General features: G+C 36.9%; 1 protein-coding gene, 1 long non-coding RNA gene and 1 pseudogene across 5 annotated transcripts; 2 read left to right on the top strand and 1 right to left on the bottom strand.

The window, feature by feature from the left end:
- Nucleotides 1-685: 685 nt before the first annotated feature.
- Nucleotides 686-9,120, top strand: LOC114317774 (uncharacterized). 2 transcript variants are annotated; one of them, XR_014338846.1, is made up of 9 exons: nucleotides 686-2,552; nucleotides 2,650-2,679; nucleotides 2,768-3,018; nucleotides 3,099-3,305; nucleotides 3,385-3,474; nucleotides 3,571-3,661; nucleotides 3,765-4,105; nucleotides 4,213-4,296; nucleotides 8,834-9,120. It is a non-coding gene; the product is annotated as an uncharacterized LOC114317774 (long non-coding RNA). The 2 variants fall into 2 exon arrangements; XR_014338845.1 differs by having other exon boundaries at nucleotides 1,244-2,552; nucleotides 3,571-4,105; nucleotides 8,834-8,900.
- Nucleotides 9,121-13,042: 3,922 nt separating this feature from the next.
- Nucleotides 13,043-14,793, bottom strand: LOC114321386 (F-box/LRR-repeat protein At3g59210-like). 3 transcript variants are annotated; one of them, XM_082884372.1, is made up of 3 exons: nucleotides 14,089-14,793; nucleotides 13,814-13,957; nucleotides 13,043-13,723 (listed from the first exon to the last, which is right to left on the bottom strand). In XM_082884372.1, the coding sequence occupies exons 1-3, from the start codon at nucleotides 14,782-14,784 to the stop codon at nucleotides 13,370-13,372; spliced, it is 1,194 nt and encodes a 397-aa protein (XP_082740498.1). In that variant the 5' UTR covers nucleotides 14,785-14,793; the 3' UTR covers nucleotides 13,043-13,369. The 3 variants fall into 3 exon arrangements, with proteins under 3 accessions (XP_082740498.1, XP_082740499.1, XP_082740500.1); XM_082884373.1 differs by having other exon boundaries at nucleotides 13,043-13,684; XM_082884374.1 differs by lacking the exon at nucleotides 13,814-13,957.
- Nucleotides 14,794-17,252: 2,459 nt separating this feature from the next.
- Nucleotides 17,253-17,849, top strand: LOC114271232 (glutamine synthetase cytosolic isozyme 1 pseudogene; annotated as a pseudogene).
- Nucleotides 17,850-18,197: the final 348 nt, after the last annotated feature.

The raw sequence follows: 18,197 nt of genomic DNA, 5'->3' as shown, positions 1-18,197 counted from the left end.
TTTAGACTTAAACCAAAATTGTTGTTTAGAACTATGATGCTACAATTAGAATCTGAGGGTATTTTAACCTAATACAAGAGGGATGACCTTAAAGAGAGGCATAGGAGACAGGTAACGAAGAAGAAAGCTAGACATCACACCTATAGCTGGAAGAAAAAGTGTATCTTTATAAACTGCTATATTGGGAACACAATCTAATAAGACACAACCTCGATGTGATGCATATATAGAAGAATGTTTGTGACAATGTGTTGTGGACAATATTAGGGGTTGTAGGAAAATCAAAGGATGATGTTAATGCTCGGCGTGATTTACAAGAAATGAATATTAGAAAACCCTTACATTTGCAGTTAAGAGGGTCAAATAAAACTTATTTACCACCAGCATAATTCACGATGACCAAGGATGAGAAAGATTTGTTTTTGAAAGTGTTGAAGGAAGTTAGAATTCCCGACTGGTATTCATCTAATATTTCGCGTAGTGTGCGCTCACATGATAAAGTATTGGGGGTCTTAAGAGCCACAATGGTCATATTCTGATGCGACAACTTATTCCATTGGCTATTCGAAGATTGTTACCAAAGAATGTCATTGAACCCTTGATTGAATTGAGCAATTTCTTTAGACAATTGTGTTCCAAAGTGAATCATGCGACGGATTTGCAATATATTCACGATTATATTGCCGTAACACTTTGTCATCTAAAGAAAATATTTCCTCCGACTTTTATTGATATAATGGAGCACTTGCCTGTACATCTAGCTGACGAAGCATTATTGGCTGGAGCAATTCAGTTTCGATGGATGTATCCAATTGAGAGGTATCTTCTTACTTTGAAGCAATATGTGTGTAATAAAGCTCATCCAGAAGGTTCAATTGCTAAAGGATATCTTATGGAAGAATGCATGAATTTTTGTGCACGTTATCTCAATGATGTAGAAACCAAATCTAGTCGACCCGTGAGGAACTACAGTGGTGATGATAATCTGGGTCATGCTGTTGGTGAAAACACAAGCTTTTATCTTGATAATACTTCGTGGGTACAAGCTCATCAGTATGTCTTATTTAATACAAGCGCGGTTCAACCATTTATAAAGTAGGTTATGTCACTCATTCAATATTTTATTATGTTTTATTGAATTTTGAACCAATTTTTTTTTATTGATGAATTTTTAATTTACACAGCAAACAGCTTGAAGTACTTAAGGTTAAAATGCCTCGTGTCGACGATCATTAGTTTCGGTATGAACATTTTGAAACTTTTCACATTTGGTTCAAGGAACATATATGTATTTAAATCTACAAATTCTAGTTACCAAAGTTGAACTACATTTTAAATTTAATTTTTTTTTTTTTAAATAGGTCCAAACTTTGCGAAGGACTAGTGATGTCACATTTTCTGAAGAGATTATTGTATTGGCAAATGGTCCTCATAACCTGGCAAGGAGGTTCAATGGGTATATAATGAATGGGCTTCGGTATCGAGTAAAGGCCATGGATGACTGTCGAGCCACACAAAATTGTGGTGTAGCTTTGAAGGCAGATACCATAAGTTATGCTTGTCGGAAAGACAAGAATCTTCGTGTGGGGTTTGTATACTATTATGGACAATTGACAGATATTGTTGAGATTTGATATTCCAATGAGAAGAAGAAGCATGTATTGTTTAAGTGTGATTGGATTGACAACATTCACGAAAAGAAACAAGATGTCTTCAATTTCACGTTGGTCAACTTCAATCATTTGTTGTACCGAGATGATCGAATTACCAATGAACTTTTCATCTTGGCATTCCAAGCAGAGCAAGTTTGGTATGTTACAGACCAGTTAAAACCAAACTGGCAAGTGGTGTTGAAGATGTCTCAAAGAGGTTTATTTGATATGAATTCCATTAATTCAGAAATCGAGCCATATATGAGCCAACAATTGGAAGAAAACATAATGCTTCGTGATGAAGAAGTTGGTTGGGTAAGGGAAGCCGCAGAAGGAGAAACACTTGATGTTGAAATAGATTGATATTTAATAAACATCAGTAATTGAATTAAGGCCAAAGTTGTAGTTAATCATCAGTTTCTTAATTTACTTTGTCTTTGTAATTGTATTAGTTCAACTAATGTCATATTATAGTTGATTCAAAACCATTCTCTATATTTCTAATATCAATTAATGTCATATTGCTTGCAAATTATTATGGCAAAGAAGAGGAAACCTGATCATCCCCTACGCATGATGTCCAATTTGGTATGTAAGAGGACATCAGTGGCACCACCATCAGAGGAGGCATCAAATCGACCACCATTAGGAGGCCATTAGTGCCACCACCATCTGACCAGCCACTGCAACGACCATCATTAGTGGCAGCACCATTAGAGGAGGCATCACAGCGACCACCATCAGAGGGGCCACTAGTGTTACCTCATCGACCACCATCAGTGGCACCACAACAACTATCGTCTATTCAGCCTCCACGCCTACCATTGGTGCGTCCACCATCAATGGCAGCACTACAGCTATCATTCCGACTAGAGTCATCATCTTCACAGCCAATCGCAGGTATATAAATTTGCTTTGATTTGTATGAAAATTATTTAAATATATATTTATTTATTCTCATTGTATATAACTTGTTTATTCTCATTGTATCTTCCAGACCCTTTGACTTCTTCACAGCCCACCTCAGGTATAAAAATTCGATTTGTATTAACATTATTTAAATTTGCATTTGTTTATTATCATTGTGTATTGTTTATTTTTATTGTATCTCGTAGGTCATGTTAGTTCTTCATCAACCTCGACTAGGCGTGGTAAAGGATGTGCCAAGGGCATTAAGGAGTGGGGTACTAGTACAAAGTTGGACATACAATTTGACGAAAATTACTGCCCAATAGGGAATAATGTGTCTAAGTTAACTATTTAACTTGGCATTATTGTGCACAATAGTAACATTGTTCCTCTTACTTTTCTTGACTGGATCACTGTGCCTGACGATATTATTGATAATATTTGGAAGGATGTAAAGGTAAAAGTATATTTTTGTCCAAAAATTCAAATTTCAAAATTGTGTTATTATTATTTAAACTTTTAAATTATGTTTTGTAGGACAATTTGAATGTATGTCCAGAGGAGTATAAGCCAATCTGCATGAAAACCTGCAACAGCATATAGAAGGATCACAAGAATAAGATTAAGACCAAGTATTTCAAGCCTAGAAGTTCTTATCCCAATCTGAAGGATGATGTTCCTTTGCACATTGTGCCAAGCCAGTGGGAATAACTTGTGGAGTATTGGCGTACTTCCGATGCTGAGGTATATAAATAAGTTATATGTATGATATGTAAACATACAAATCATATTTATATACTTACATTTGTTGAACCTGTTACAGAAAATTGCAACTTGGAACGTTAAAAATCGGCGAGCTCATGACATACCTCATACCACAAGGCGTACTACTTTCGCTCAGATCCAGCATGAGGTTTATATTTTATTGTTTTTATTTTTGTATATAAAAAAGCATTATATATTTGCAAATTATTTGGATTTTAATTTTCATATTTCTAAAAAAATGTAGATGACCGACCAGCAAGGGGGAGTCTACTGATAAGATGAATGTTTGTCTTATGACATGTAGAGCAGATGACCCTGAGATTATCCAAACTTTGGTAGTTTCCAAACACCTAACATTATATTTAAATTTTATTTTTTATTTTTTGTGTGTCAACCATCTTAATTTGATATATACTTGTATGTCTTATTCAATACAAGATGAGTTTAATCGTCAACTCTCCATGCTACCTGAGAATTGTCGGACTCTAGAGGCCAGGAATGCTATTTTTCATGAGTTGATAGGTCATGACGGACATGGATATTGTTGCACTTACGGGAGAACTGTGTCTCGGAGCACGGTGTATAAAGATAGTGCTGCGCTATCACACTCAACACCCCAGCCATCGACTATTGTTCAGATCACCCAGCAGGTTCGTGCGGAGCTAAGAGATGAGTTAAGGAAGGAGATGCGAGTAGAGTTCTCTACATATTTACAACAGATGAGAGCTGAGATGATGGCCTTTATGTCACAGGGGGAGAGTGTGGATCCCAACAGACAGGTTCAATATAAATTAAATTGTTTGATAGTTAAATTTTCACACAATATATATACATATATATAATAAAATTTGAATATGATTAACACATTATGTATGGACTGTCATAGGTTCCTGATGCATCAAGTCGCCACCGGGTATTTAGGGAATCTACAAGAGATGAGACTCCATAGACACCACCACCAGAAGATCAGGTATAAAATGTATCTTTGCATTCTAAGCTAAAAATAACCATACATTAACAGTACACAACCCAAAAGGATAGAGGCTAATTACATAATTAGAAAGAAAGACAAAGGATTTTTCATTGTTAAGTTAGAGTCGGATTTCACTCAAAGCAAACTAGTTTCTTAAGAAACTTAGAATTCGAGGTGTTGACGCTCTAAAATCATCAAACGGCGTCGATTAGCATGAAACTTGGCACACACAACCGTATAGGCATGAGAAACTTGCAGGAGAAGATGGGACTCGAATTGCATTCCCGATTTGGGAGTTAGAGCCAGATTTCACCTTAAGCAAACTAGTTTCTTAAGGAACTTAGAATTTGAGATGTTGACGCCCCAAAATCACCAAATGGCTTTAGATTAGCACGAAACTTGGCACACACGACCGCTTAGACACGAGAGACTTGTGGGAGAAGATGGGACTTAAATCGGGTTCCCAGTTTGGGAGTTAGAGCTGGATTTCACTCTAGGCAAACTAGTTTCTTAAGAAACTTAGAATTTGAGGTGTTGACGCTCCAAAATCAACAAACGGCGTCGGATTAGCACGAAACTTGGCACACACGCCCGCATAGGCATGAGAAACTTATGGGAGAAGACAAAACTCAAATTGAGTTTCCGGTTTGGGAGTTAGAGCCGGATTTCACTCTAGGGAAATTAGTTCCTTAAGAAACTTAGAATTCGATGTGTTGATGCCCCAAAATCACCAAACGGCGTTGGATTAGCACGAAACTTGGCATACACGACTACCTAGGCATGAGAGACTTGTGGGAGAAGATGGGCCTCGAATCGGGTTTCCGGTTTGGGAGTTAAAATCGGATTTCGCTCTAGGCAAACTAGTTCCTTAAAGAACTTAGAATTTGAGGTGTTGATGCCCCAAAATCACCAAACGGCGTTGGATTAGCACGAAACTTGACACACACGACTGCCTATGCACAAGAGACTTGTGGAAGAAGACGGGACTCGAATCGGGTTCCTAGTTTGGGAGCTAGAGCCGGATTTCACTCTAGGCAAACTAATTCCTTAAGAAACTTAGAATTCGAGGTGTTGACGCCCCAAAATCAACAAACGGCATCGAATTAGCACGAAACTTGGCACACACGACCGTTTAAGCATGAGAGACTTATGGGAGAAGACGGGACTCGAATCGGGTTCCCGGTTTGGGGGTTAGAGTTGGATTTCACTCTAGGCAAACTAATTCCTTAAGAAACTTAGAATTCGAGGTGTTGACGCCCCAAAATCACCAAACGACGTCAAATTAGCACGAAACTTGGCACACATGACCGCCTAGGCATGAGAGACTTGTGGGGGAAGACGGGACTCGAATCGAGTTCCCGGTTTGGGAGTTATAGCCGAATTTCACTATAAGCAAACTAGTTCCTTTAAAAACTTAGAATTCGAGGTGTTAACGCCCCAAAATCACCAAACGGCATCAGATTAGCATAAAACTTGGCACACACAACCGCCTAGGCACAAGAGACTTGTGGGAGAAGACGAGACTCCAATTGGGTTCCCGATTTGAGAGTTAGAGCTGGACTTTGGTCTAGGCAAAATTATTTACTTAATTATCTTTGTAATTGTATAGTAGTTAAATTTTTATATTTTTTTGTAATTAACATATTAACACATAATTATATTGTCATTAATTATTTTTAATTTTTGTTTTTAGATATTTCCCGAGTAGGAGTTTGATTATTGTGGAATGCATGTCTATGAAGAATGCAACAACTTTTGTTTTTGTTACCCACGGAGAATAATGAGGAAAAATTTTATTTTTGGTTTATATTATTTTGAATTGTAAACAACATTATGTATTTAAACATTATATATGTATTATGCAACATTATGTAGTGGGTTAATTTTGCTGATGTGTAGTTATGAATGCAAGAATATTTTTTTTATGGAGATATTGTTATTTCTATACAGGAATTTTTATATTATTATGTAATTATTGGTTTCTTTTTCAATTGTTTTTCATTTAATATAGGTAAGTTCAATATTTTTAATAATTTTATTGCTTTTTTATTTTATTTTTTTGGTGGTGCCGTCGCAAAAAACATTAGAACCAAATTATTATTATTTTTTTTGCGACATATTAAATGTCGTCGTAAAAAGATATTGGCGACAGCACGTATCCCGTTACAATAAAAAAAAATTCACGACGGCATTTTTTGCTGTCTCAAATAACACTTTTAGCGATGGTACAACAGTGCTGTCGCAAAAGGTCTCAATTTTTAACATATTATTGGTGTGACAACACTCACCACTGATTAGTGCTAATCTATGATTAAGCATGTTAACTGACTGATTGAGTGTATTAGTTTAAACGCATGTCTATCTGTTTGACTGCTAAATTATCTATTCATGTATTATGTTTAAACTGCAAATTGAAGGCCTTATCGGCGGCCGAATCTGAAATTAATTAGTGTTTTATGCTAGTTAGAATTAATGTGATTTTATGGTATATTTAATTGAAATGTGATTTGGTATGATTAAATTGGATTAAATAAAGCTAAATTAATTAAGTTAGACTTATCTACCATTTTGCCACTTAGTGGACAATTCTAGGACTTGTTTAATCACATTTCATACACTTTTGATACAACACTTCTTCAGCCATTTTGAGAGCTTGAACCGACTAAGAGAGAGAGAGAGAGAGAGAGAGAGAGAGAGAGAGAGAAATTGAGTTCAACTTGAAGGTTTTGCTTGGAAATTAAAGAAATTGAAGGTTGATTGCATAATTGAGCTCTCATTCTTGTAATTGAGGAACCTAGGTATGGAATTTATCCTCTTAATTGTGAGTTAAGTTAGTTCTTGCATGGTCCTTGGAAGGTTAGAGTTTTAAAGTCAAGTTTTGGTTTAGATTGTTGAATTGAAGCTTAAATAATGCATGCATGTACATGTTCTAGCATTTCTAGCATTTTGAGGTTGTTTTCATGAAATTTGTTATATGCATGTCCATATCTTGATTTTAGATCATGAAATCATCTTGTTTTTGAGGGAATTGGCTCATTGGAGCATGTATTAGAAGCTTTAAACTCATTAGAACACATGCATGTTATGTTTGATCATGTTCTTGAAGTTTTAAATGAATTTGTGTTTAATTGAACTACCTTTGGGCTTTAATTTCTCAAATTGATCTTTGAAACATGTCATATTATGAGTTTACAAGTGTTTTCCAAAAAATTAGCCCAAAAGGATCGAATTCGATGCATTAAAGTTGAGTTTTGAGCTTGAGGTTCAAATCTGGAAATTCCAGATTTTGGACTCACGCTCGAGCGAGGAACTCCACGCTCAAGCGTACGCCTTGTGTTCATGCAGTCCACTCGAGCAAGAAAAGTGGCGTTCGAGCGTGAAATGCTTGTATCCAGTACTTTTATGTGTTTACAGTCCGCTCGAGCGAGGGGATGCACGCTCAAGTGAGGACTTGTGTCTCATGCTCGAGCTTGGATCGAGCGCCCGTCGAGCGTGATTTTTGTGCATCCAATATTTTTACTGTAGCTTACAGTCCGCTTGAGCGACGGAAGTCACGCTCGAGCAGAGCTCCTTTGTTTTGCATGTCTGCTCGAGCGTAGAAAGCCACGCTCGAGCGTGGACCCCTGTTTCAGCAAATTTTGAAAAGTGTTTTTAAGTGTATCTTTGCATCCTCATTCCATCCTAGGCACTCCTAGGCCTAGTTTAAGGCATCTTAATGAGGATATTGATGTAGAACCACACCGAGGCAAATTAGGGATCAAGTTATTATTTCCCAACTGTGTAGCTTAGGCCTCGTTTGGCAAGAGGCTATTTTAGCCAATTAGCCAAAAAATTACTAAATTAGCCAAAAAGCCAACAGCCCATACCAAAAAGTCAAAGATTCTCTTTTCTCTCTACTTTTTTGCACATCTTTTCGTAATTAGCCAAAAAGTCATCCCAAACATACAAGTTTTTTTTACCTACCTTTTTAGCCAAATAGCCAAAAAGTTACTAAATTAGCCTGTTCCCAAACGAGGCCTTAATGTGTGTTCGTTCTGTAATTGTGTAGGGTTGGCATCCGAGGACGCGCACTAGCTCATCTGTAGCCTAGAACTCTGTGAGTAACAATGTTGTAAAGATATGTTCAATTGAGATTATTTTCTGAACAAATGACTGTACTGCTTTATGAAATGACATTGTTTACTGAATGAATGTTTGTCCTATTTGTGAACTGTATTCATGGCATCCGTAGCAATTTACTGTTACTGAACTGTTACTGCTACTGTTACAGAGATCTTTGTCGGTTCCCATATTGGAACCACTACTGTTTACTGATATGATGACCATCAACTGACTGTTCGGTCTGTTAAGACCTACTGTATTGTTTGCTACTGGATGTACCACTTATGACTGCTATAATTGAATAACTGATATACTGTTCAAATGACTGTTTTAAATACTGAAAGAACATTCATTCTTAATCTCTTTACGCATATGTTATTCACTGGACTTTAGCTCACTGTTTATATATATATATATATATATATATATGTAGGTGTCCAGGCACCGGATCAGAGCTAGGGCGTGGGGTTCAAACTCCCTTTTTGTCAAGCCAACCAACGTGCCTCACTGCGAGGTTCCAAGTCCTTCAAGTTAGGGCTTTTTGGGATGTTTTAGTTTTCTCCCTTTTTGTATCTGGTTTTGTAACACTGTATAGACTGAATGATATGTGTACCTGTGCTGTACTGTTATGGTAGGGATTTGATCCCTAACCTGAATATCTGTATATGATGTATGTACATACTGTTTTGTTTCGAATGTGAACATGTTATTGCATACAAACTGTCACAGCTCATTGGACAACTTTTAATTACTGTTTTGGCTTCCGCCAACCCCTGTACTCTGTGTTACTATTTTATTGTTAAGCAGGCCTTCGGTAATCTCGGATTACTAGCCGGTTACGGTGCTAAACCCATAGGGACGGGTTTGGGTCGTGACAATTGGCGATAGTAAAATGCCGTAGCAAAAAAAAGGCGACGATATTGTGCCGTCGCTAAAACGTTTTTGCAACGCCTTTTGTTGTGACCCTCCTTTTGCCGTCACTAAAAGTCATTTGAGACGGCATTAGGAGTATTAGCGATGGTATTTTGCCGTCACAAAAAACCAAAATTTTTGTAGTGTTTATCTCACACATAGTCTTACAAAGACAACAATAGCAGCAGGGGAATAATTAGTAAAAGAAGGGGGAGAAAACAACTTTTGTTCCCATCAAAATAGTAGTAAAATGCAAAATAAAGAGACAGAGCAATGTATGAAGTGAAAATGGAACATTTTTAACCAAAGAGAGGAAATAAACAAATATATATATATATATATATGTACTAAACAAATAAAAACTATAGAAGAGCAAAATACAAAGGGAAGTTGACGCCAAAAAAAAAAAAAAACAAAAAACAAAAACAAAAACAAAAAAGAAAAAGAAAAAGAAAAAGAAGGAAGATTCTAGTCTAGCAATTAGCAAAGACTCCTGAAAACCATTTAGACAGAGACATGGAGGTCTTCTATATGCAAGGATAAAGAACAAGTTTACTCATTATATATGATCAGATGAGGACAATAACTTCAAATCTTTCATAGAGATGGAGAGGTCTTATCCAAAGAAAAATTCAAAGGGGCTAACAGCAAAGAACTACTGATGTCTGGCCTTCATAATCAAGTAAAAAGTTTGTAGTATCCTCTATATTCCATACACCCTATCTACAACTTCAGAAAGGTCGTCTTTCAATAGAGCACTAATTATACTTCACTCATGATTTCAGATCATTCTAAGCAAAGGTTGGAGGTGTTTGGTAGAACTTAAATCCAGCTTATTTCAGCTTTTAGCTTAAATTAAGTGATTTTTGTGTGTTAGGTGTAGCTCAAGTGATCAACTTTTAGCTTAAATTAAGCCAAAAAGGTGATTATTCTTTGAGTGGGGGAGGAGGTGCTTTTGGAATTCAGCTTAAGCACGCAGTTGAAATTTGATGGGCAAAATGACTTGAATGCCCCTCACACTTTCAAGTTATTGCAAGTGTGCCATGTATATAAACCAAACTCACTCATTTTTGTCCCTCGCCTGAACCAAAGAGGCGATTTTCAACGAGGGAGGTGATTTCCGGCGAACCCTAGCTCTGTCTCTGTATGTGTTCGGATTCAAATCTATGCAATAAAATCATGACTAATAAGTGATCTATCTTCACTCTAAATCTGAATTCGAACAAATCTGAAGGAAGGCAATCCATTGAGAGTGACAATCACTGCCCTAGAGAGGCTCACGGTGGCGAAGGGCGATGGAAACCTAGCTTTCGACTTGGTAGTGTCGAAATCTAAGGAAGGACAATCAACACCTGTTGGCCTCCGTCGTGACAACCTCGATCAAACCTAGCTTTCGACAGCCTTGATCATTGTCGGAGAAGACAAGAAGATGAAGATCTGGCCTAGAAGATGAAGATGAAGATCTTGGCCTCCGTCATCGTCCCTCATCGCGATTGGCCGTGCGAGGCAATCTCAAACCCTAGTGCCGCTGTGACTGCCGGAGTTAGGGTTTCAGTGTTCATTTTTTTTTTGTTAAGGTTTTCAGTGTTTTTTTAATCAAAAAAATAATATTAATAATTAAGCATTTTAGCCATTAATAAAATAAATTTTATATTAATTGATACTAATTAATAATTTATAATGAAAACAAATAAATTAGTTGATACCTAATTCATTTGTAATGAAAAAATGAAAAAAATTGACACCTAGTTCATTTGTAATGAAAAAAATTATACTGATTGATACTATTATTAATTTTAGTATTAATTGATGGTAATTAAGCCATTAATTGACACCTAATTCATTCATAATGAAAAAATGAAAAAAATTAAACTAATTGATACTATTATTAATTTTAATATTAATTGATGGTAATTAAGCCATTAATTGGCACCTAATTCATTCATAATGAAAAAATGAAAAAAAAAATTATACTAATTGATACTATTATTAATTTTAGTATTAATTGATGGTAATTAAGCCATTAATTGACACCTAATTCATTCCTAATGAAAAAATGAAAAAAATTATACTGATACTATTATTAATTTTAGTATTAATTGATGGTAATCAAGCCATTAATTGACACCTAATTCATTTATAATGAAAAAATGAAAAAAAAAAAAATACAAATTGATAATATTAATAATTTTAGTATTAATTGATGGTAATTAAGCCATTAATTGACACCTAATTCATTTATAATGAAAAAATGAAAAAATGTATACTACTTGATACTACTATTAATTTTAGTATTAATTGATGCTAATTATATTACCTTTTGTAACACTAATTATATTAACTTTTACTAATGAAATAATTTTTTTAAAATTAAAACTGAAAAAATGACAAAATAATCATTTTTATATCATATAAGGGTAAAATGGACAATTACACAGTAAAAAATTATTTTACAGCTTATTAACCAAACACTACTTGGCTGTTTAAATCTATAATCTCACATTTGCACCAAATAGGTTAACAGTTTATGTTCACAGCTATAAGTCATAATCTGTTAAGTTATAATCTATAATCACTTTTCCACAGCTCTACCAAACGGACCGTTGTAATGTCAGAAGCCACAAAGGTGAGAGAAAATAACTTTAAGTGTGTTTGGTCACTATTTTTTGAATTCAATTTTTTAAAAATTAAGGTTCTGTTTGGTAGAGCTTTTTAACTTTAATTCTATCCCTTGGTTTGAGTGTGGTATTTGGTTACAGTTTTTAAAAATTGATTCCACACCCACTTTTGCAAACACGTCTACCCAGTTATTCCTCCGAACGTCCCCCTGGTCGGTTGACCAGACCAGTGTTTGTTTCTTTTTTTTTTGGCACCTGTTATTTTTATATTTTAAATAATTTTTTTTTTTAAAATTTTTTGTTTTAAATTTTTTTATGAGCTTTGAATAGAATTTTGGGTTGTGTGTTTGGTTATAAGTTGTAAGTTTATGAATCAAATATCATATGTCACATTAAAAATTTCAAACTCAATTCAAAAATTTTTTCAAAACTCATAACCAAACAAATTTTTCACATTCAAATCATAATTCCAAAACTCACAAACGTAAAATACAACTTTATTCTCAAATAATAATTCTAAAACTCTATCAAACGCTACTGAAGTTTTTTATTTTTTGTATTTTTAATGAATATTTTAAAAAATTTTAAGTATTTTTTTACAGATACACCTTACTTAGATGTATCTAAAAGATAAAATATTTATGAAAAATTATTTCAAAAAATTAATAAATACACAAAAATACAAAAAATATATTAAATTTTTTAAAGATTTTTTTTTTATAAAAATAATACTTTTTAAGTGTATTTATGTTAACTGTGTCTAAAAATTAAAAAAAAATTACTTAAAATATTAAAAAAATCAATTAAAACAAAAAAAATACGAAAAATACCAAAGGCTGAACAAAGACATGAATCAGAAGATATATAGTGAAGGTTTTAGTTTCCATTGAAAATATAAAGCTTCATCACTTTACACAAGTGCTTGAGAGTCAGATTCAGAATGCATAAAAACCATAGAATAAAGCTTCCGACCCCAGTGAGGCGGGGTTCGTGCGTGTTGAGCCGGGATTGGCCAAAAAAAAAATTTTTTTTTATTTTTTTTTATTTTCAGCGAATGACGTGCTGCCATGTCACTAGAGCTCGGACCCCACTGAGGGTATGAAGCAAGGTTCAAAAACCACATTCACCATTCTATTTACAAACAATCATAGCAAATACCAAGAAAGTGCCCAAAATCCCAACACCAAAACATTATATCATGCTCAAACCAGAGCAACTGTGATAAATACAACCAAAGCAAAAATAATGTTACAGCAGAAAATTAGACAATAAATGTAACTGCAACAGTCATAGCACCTATAACAATAGCCAAAATTTTGCACACAGAATAACCCTAGACCAAATGGAGAATTATAAAAAGTATATCATGGAGTCGTCTGTAGAAACACAGCACTGTTTCTACCAACATTCTTTTGTTGTTCCCTTACTTACGTTTCCTTTCAATCTCTAGGTTGGCTTTCATTTTCGTCACCCAAGAGACAAAATGTCACGACATTAACTGTTACTTCCTTTCTAAACACAACCCGACAGGTCTTTGTGCCCTTTTGCATCAATAATAATTTTGTCCAAGTGCTGTACTGCTTCTCTAAAGGCAACGAAGAAGAAAAGCTGAATTCCATCTTTGTCATAACTTGACCAGTCTTTAAAAAATATTCTACCAGGTCGAATTCATCTCCCTCCCCATTGAATTCCTCAAAGAAAATGTCGCGAATACGTGATGATACACAAGTAGGCACACAATGTTGTAGAGAGTTCTGAAATTTTGCATAGCACCCTGTATACTCAGAAAACCCCTATTGCAAAAATAAATCATAAGTTAATAGAGCAGTGAAATAACTAGTACAGTATGACAAAACAATTACTGTACTAAAATTTTACAGTACCTCCATGAAGGCAAGGATTTCAAGATTAGGTGCACTTTCAAGCAAGTGCGGCAACAATGCCCATCCATGACCGTTGAGATCACCGAGAAACAATTCGGTCAAATTGTAAAAAGTAGGCACTCGAAAACGAGCACAACTAATAGCCTGTATGCAAAATAAAATCAATCACAATTCGATTCTAAAAATTCCAAGATTATACCCATGTTAAGTATTCGTAAGAGAAGATTTCGAGAGTAAATTTCAATAGGACTAGTTTTAAAGTAAAGAAAACTCACCGAAACTGAAGAATTTGATAAATACATAAAACCAACATTAGAGCATGCTGCAACAAGCTCGGACACATTTTGACCATACTGCGATGTTTCGTCTTCTTCCTCCTCCTCCAGTTGTTCCTCACTAGGTCCAATGTCTATATGAGCTTTAAGAAGAGAGCTGAAATTAATCAATGGATAGTATATGGGTGCATAATCATTGTAGAAGATTGTTTCAAGTGCTGGGGTATCCATCACAACCTCACACTCATTGTGGTAGCAATTGTGCACTAATAAAAACCTAATCGCACTCGAAGAGATACAAAGAACTTCAATCTCCTGAAATTCAACACCATCCAAAGACAATTCTTCAAGAGCAGGGCATCCATCAACAACCCTCTCGAATGATTCTCCATCGACAAATCCAACATAATCCAAATAAAGGCGCTTAAGTTTCGGCAAACAAACCGAATCCGGAACACTCAAACCATAGTGCTGGCTCAACAACAAATCCACAAGCGTTGTGGAGTCAAAAAGACCAGGAATTGACACACCCGTGTTCTTCACATTGAAGAACAACGAAAGCCCAGTTACATTTCGCTTTAAAGCAATAGATACCCATTCATCAATGTTGGAATTGCCATAGTCGTGATGACACTGGAGATGGAGTTTGTGAATGGTTGGGACGTCGATGAGAGTGACTGTGAACAAATGGTTCATGAAATTTGTTACAATAATGTATAGAGAGGTAGAATAGATTGTATTTATTCATATGGTTATGGGCTCCTTATATAGGAGACGATTTACAAATTGTAATGATGAAAAACTAAAGCACTAATATTGCACTATACATAAAGTCTAAACCACTAACATAAAGCTAACACACTAACAGCCCCCCTCAAACTCAAGGAGGATAGGAACTAACCAACTTGAGTTTGGAGAGAGTAATAAAACGGAAAAATAAACTGATAAATAAAAATAAAAATGGGATAGGAGACACTGTATGATCGTGTCAGACCGTTGTAGAAGACACGGTATGGTCGTGTCGGACCGTTGTAGCAGACAGTTTACGGGGTCATGTCGGACCGATGTAGCAGACACTGTGTGGTCGTGTCAGACCGATGTAGAAGACAATTTATGGGGTCATGTCGGACCGTTGTAGAAGACAGTTTATGGGGTCATGTCGGACCGATGGAGAAGCTGACCGGAATCAATGTCGGGACAGTTTACGGGGTCATGTCGGACCGTTGGAGAAGCTGACCGGAATCAATGTCGGGACAGTTTACGGGGTCATGTCGGACCGATGTAGCAGGTTGTGGTGGTGTACCAAGGGGGCGACTTAGGGAGTGCGCCATGAGCGACTTATACATGATACTGTGTATAACCCCCCCTCAAACTCAAATAGGGGTGAAGATAGAAACCTATTTGAGGTTGAAACAAAGGGATTGATAAAGCTGTCCGGTGTAGAAGACACTGTATGAGTGTGGATATAGGCTGCCCAAAAGATATACATGGATATAGATATCGAGCCCTCAAAAGTCGTGCCCTCAAAAGGCGTGCCAAATCTTTCAAAAGGCGTGCCATCAAAAGGCGTGCCCAGTTTGTCTGGCGTCAAGAGGCGCGCGATGCGCGTGGCTGCCTCGGCTATTTAACCAAGACGAAGCCTGAGGCCGAGGCAGAGGCAAAAAACCTGCGAAATCCTTTGAAAAACTCTTCCGTTTCTGAGAGAGAGACTCTGTAACACTCTGTTGCCCAGAAAATGGCGTCGTCGTCCCGTGGTCTGCTCACTCTCTTTCCCGACCTCAATGAGTCAACAAGAGAGATAACTGGTGCGGTGGCCAGTGAACCTCAACCAAACACCTCTGGTTTTGCTCCGTTGAACTTTCCGATGCGGTCTGTGGAGCAAAAAATGGCAGTGCAAACTGATATTGAGGCCAATCAGTATACTTTGAAGTCATGTGTGGAGACCATGACGGCGGTCACAAACCTGTCGCACCGGCTGCAGAGTAGGACAAATGAGGTGCAGCAGTTAAACGCCCAACTGGCTCTGCTCCAACGCATGTATAAGGATGCGCGAGCAGAGATAAGTGTGCTTAAGGCGGAAAACAAGGAGCTGAAGCAGAAGGCCACCGTTATGTTCCGATTTGGAGGGCCGCCATATGTTGCAGTGGAGGAGCAAGAGGGGGTGAACGTGCTTGGCGGCTTGGGAAACACGGAGGCAGCACCGGCAAGGGCCGTCCAGGACGGAGGCAAGAAGAAAAGACCGGCGGCAGAGTAGAGAAGGGAAAAAAAAAAAAAAATCCCACTGTGGGTGTGGTTGTTGTTTGTTTGTTTGTTTGTTTGTTTTTTTTTTTTTTTTTTTTGTGTAAAATTGTGATCGGGGTGATCCCGGCATGAATAAAGGAGTTTGGTGTGCAGTTTTGTTTGTTTGTTTGTTTGTTTTTTTTTTTTTTTTTTTTTTTTTTTTGGAAATATATATATAGATATATATGAAAAACGAAAATGAAAAATACGGGGATAAGAAGAAGATTGTTCAAAGTTCAAAGCTGCAGAGTGAAAGTGCCTAGGGAGAGAGCATTCGGGCAGAAAGAGAGCATTTGTTTTTTTTTTATTTGTATTTTTTTTTTTAATTTTTTTTTATCAACCCTTCCACCCACACCCACACCTCTCTGTTTCTGTCAGTGAGCACATGGATTTGGAAGAGTGGGTGGATAATAAAAAATAAAAGAAGAGTGGGTGGATAATAAAAAATCAAAGCTGTATGTTTAAATAAAGGAAGAGTGGATGGATAATAAAAAATAAAAAGAAAGGGCGCATGGTGGGTATGTGAAGTAGATAATAAAATAAAAGTGAGTTTAAAGAAAGTGAGGGATGTGGGCGGTGGATGAACAAAACAAATAAATAAATAAAGGAATGAAAAGAAAGAAATAAATAAAGAAAGAAAGCAAGTGTTGAGTGTGTTGATATGTTTTTATTTTATTTTATTTTGTTCACCGCCTCTGCTGTGTGTGTCCCCACCATGTGCTGTGTCTCCTCCTTTCATCATACTACCCACTCTCTCTCTCTCTCTCTCTCTCTCTCTCTCTCTCTCTCTATCATCGACTCGGCCAAGTCTCAGACGGCATCAATGGCTTTGCCAAATCAGCAGACTGTTGATTATCCCAGTTTCAAGCTTGTAATTGTTGGTGATGGTGGAACAACACATGAATTGTGGGTATGGACCTTCTGTTGGTATCTCAGCCGGAGATGAATTGTGGGCGGCTCGTTACATCCTTGAGAGGATCACAGAGATTGCTGGGGTCGTGGTTTCCTTTGATTCCAAACCTATCGAGGGTGATTGGAATGGCGCTGGAGCTCATACCAATTACAGCACCAAGTCTACGAGGAGTGATGGGGGTTTTGAGGTCATCAAAAAGGCCATTGAGAAGCTTGGCCTAAGGCACAAAGAACATATTGCGGCTTATGGTGAAGGCAATGAGTGTCGTCTCACTGGTCGACATGAGACCGCCGACATCAACACCTTCTTATGGGGAGTTGCAAACCGTGGTGCATCGATTAGGGTCGGGAGGGACACAGAGAAAGCCGGAAAAGGGTATTTTGAGGACAGGAGGCCTGCTTCGAATATGGATCCATATGTGGTTACTTCCATGATTGCAGAGACCACTCTGCTGTGGATGCGCAGACCGTGCGAGCTCGCTGATCGAGCGCAAGGAGCAGATCCATGTCTAGCGGTCATATATGTGTGTGATCCACGTCTAGCGGTCGTCTATTGGAGGAAACAGTAGTGGAGTTTCAAGAACAATAGTTAAAGACAGGTTGAAGACGTTCAATATCCAGTTTGAGGAGCTTCATCAAAGACAGTCGCAATGGACAGTTCCTGACACTGAGTTGCGTGATAGCTCATAGGATGATTGAAGCCTTTATCAAGGAAAGGAACTTGAAGGTAAGTGTAGAGAATTTTAGCAGACTAGGTTGAGGTCCGGCGGGCGGCCAAGGCGAGGTTGCCGCCCGCCGGTGAAGCGAAAAATACTAGTTCTTAACCTTGCTCTGATACCATGTTACAATAATGTATAGAGAGGTAGAATAGATTGTATTTATTCATATGGTTATGGGCTCCTTATATAGGAGACGAT

The sequence above is a fragment of the Camellia sinensis genome, chromosome 8, assembly GCF_055761805.1.
Source record: "Camellia sinensis isolate YWXY chromosome 8, ASM5576180v1, whole genome shotgun sequence".
NCBI lineage: Eukaryota > Viridiplantae > Streptophyta > Magnoliopsida > Ericales > Theaceae > Camellia > Camellia sinensis.
This window is presented reverse-complemented; position numbering and strand designations above follow the sequence as displayed.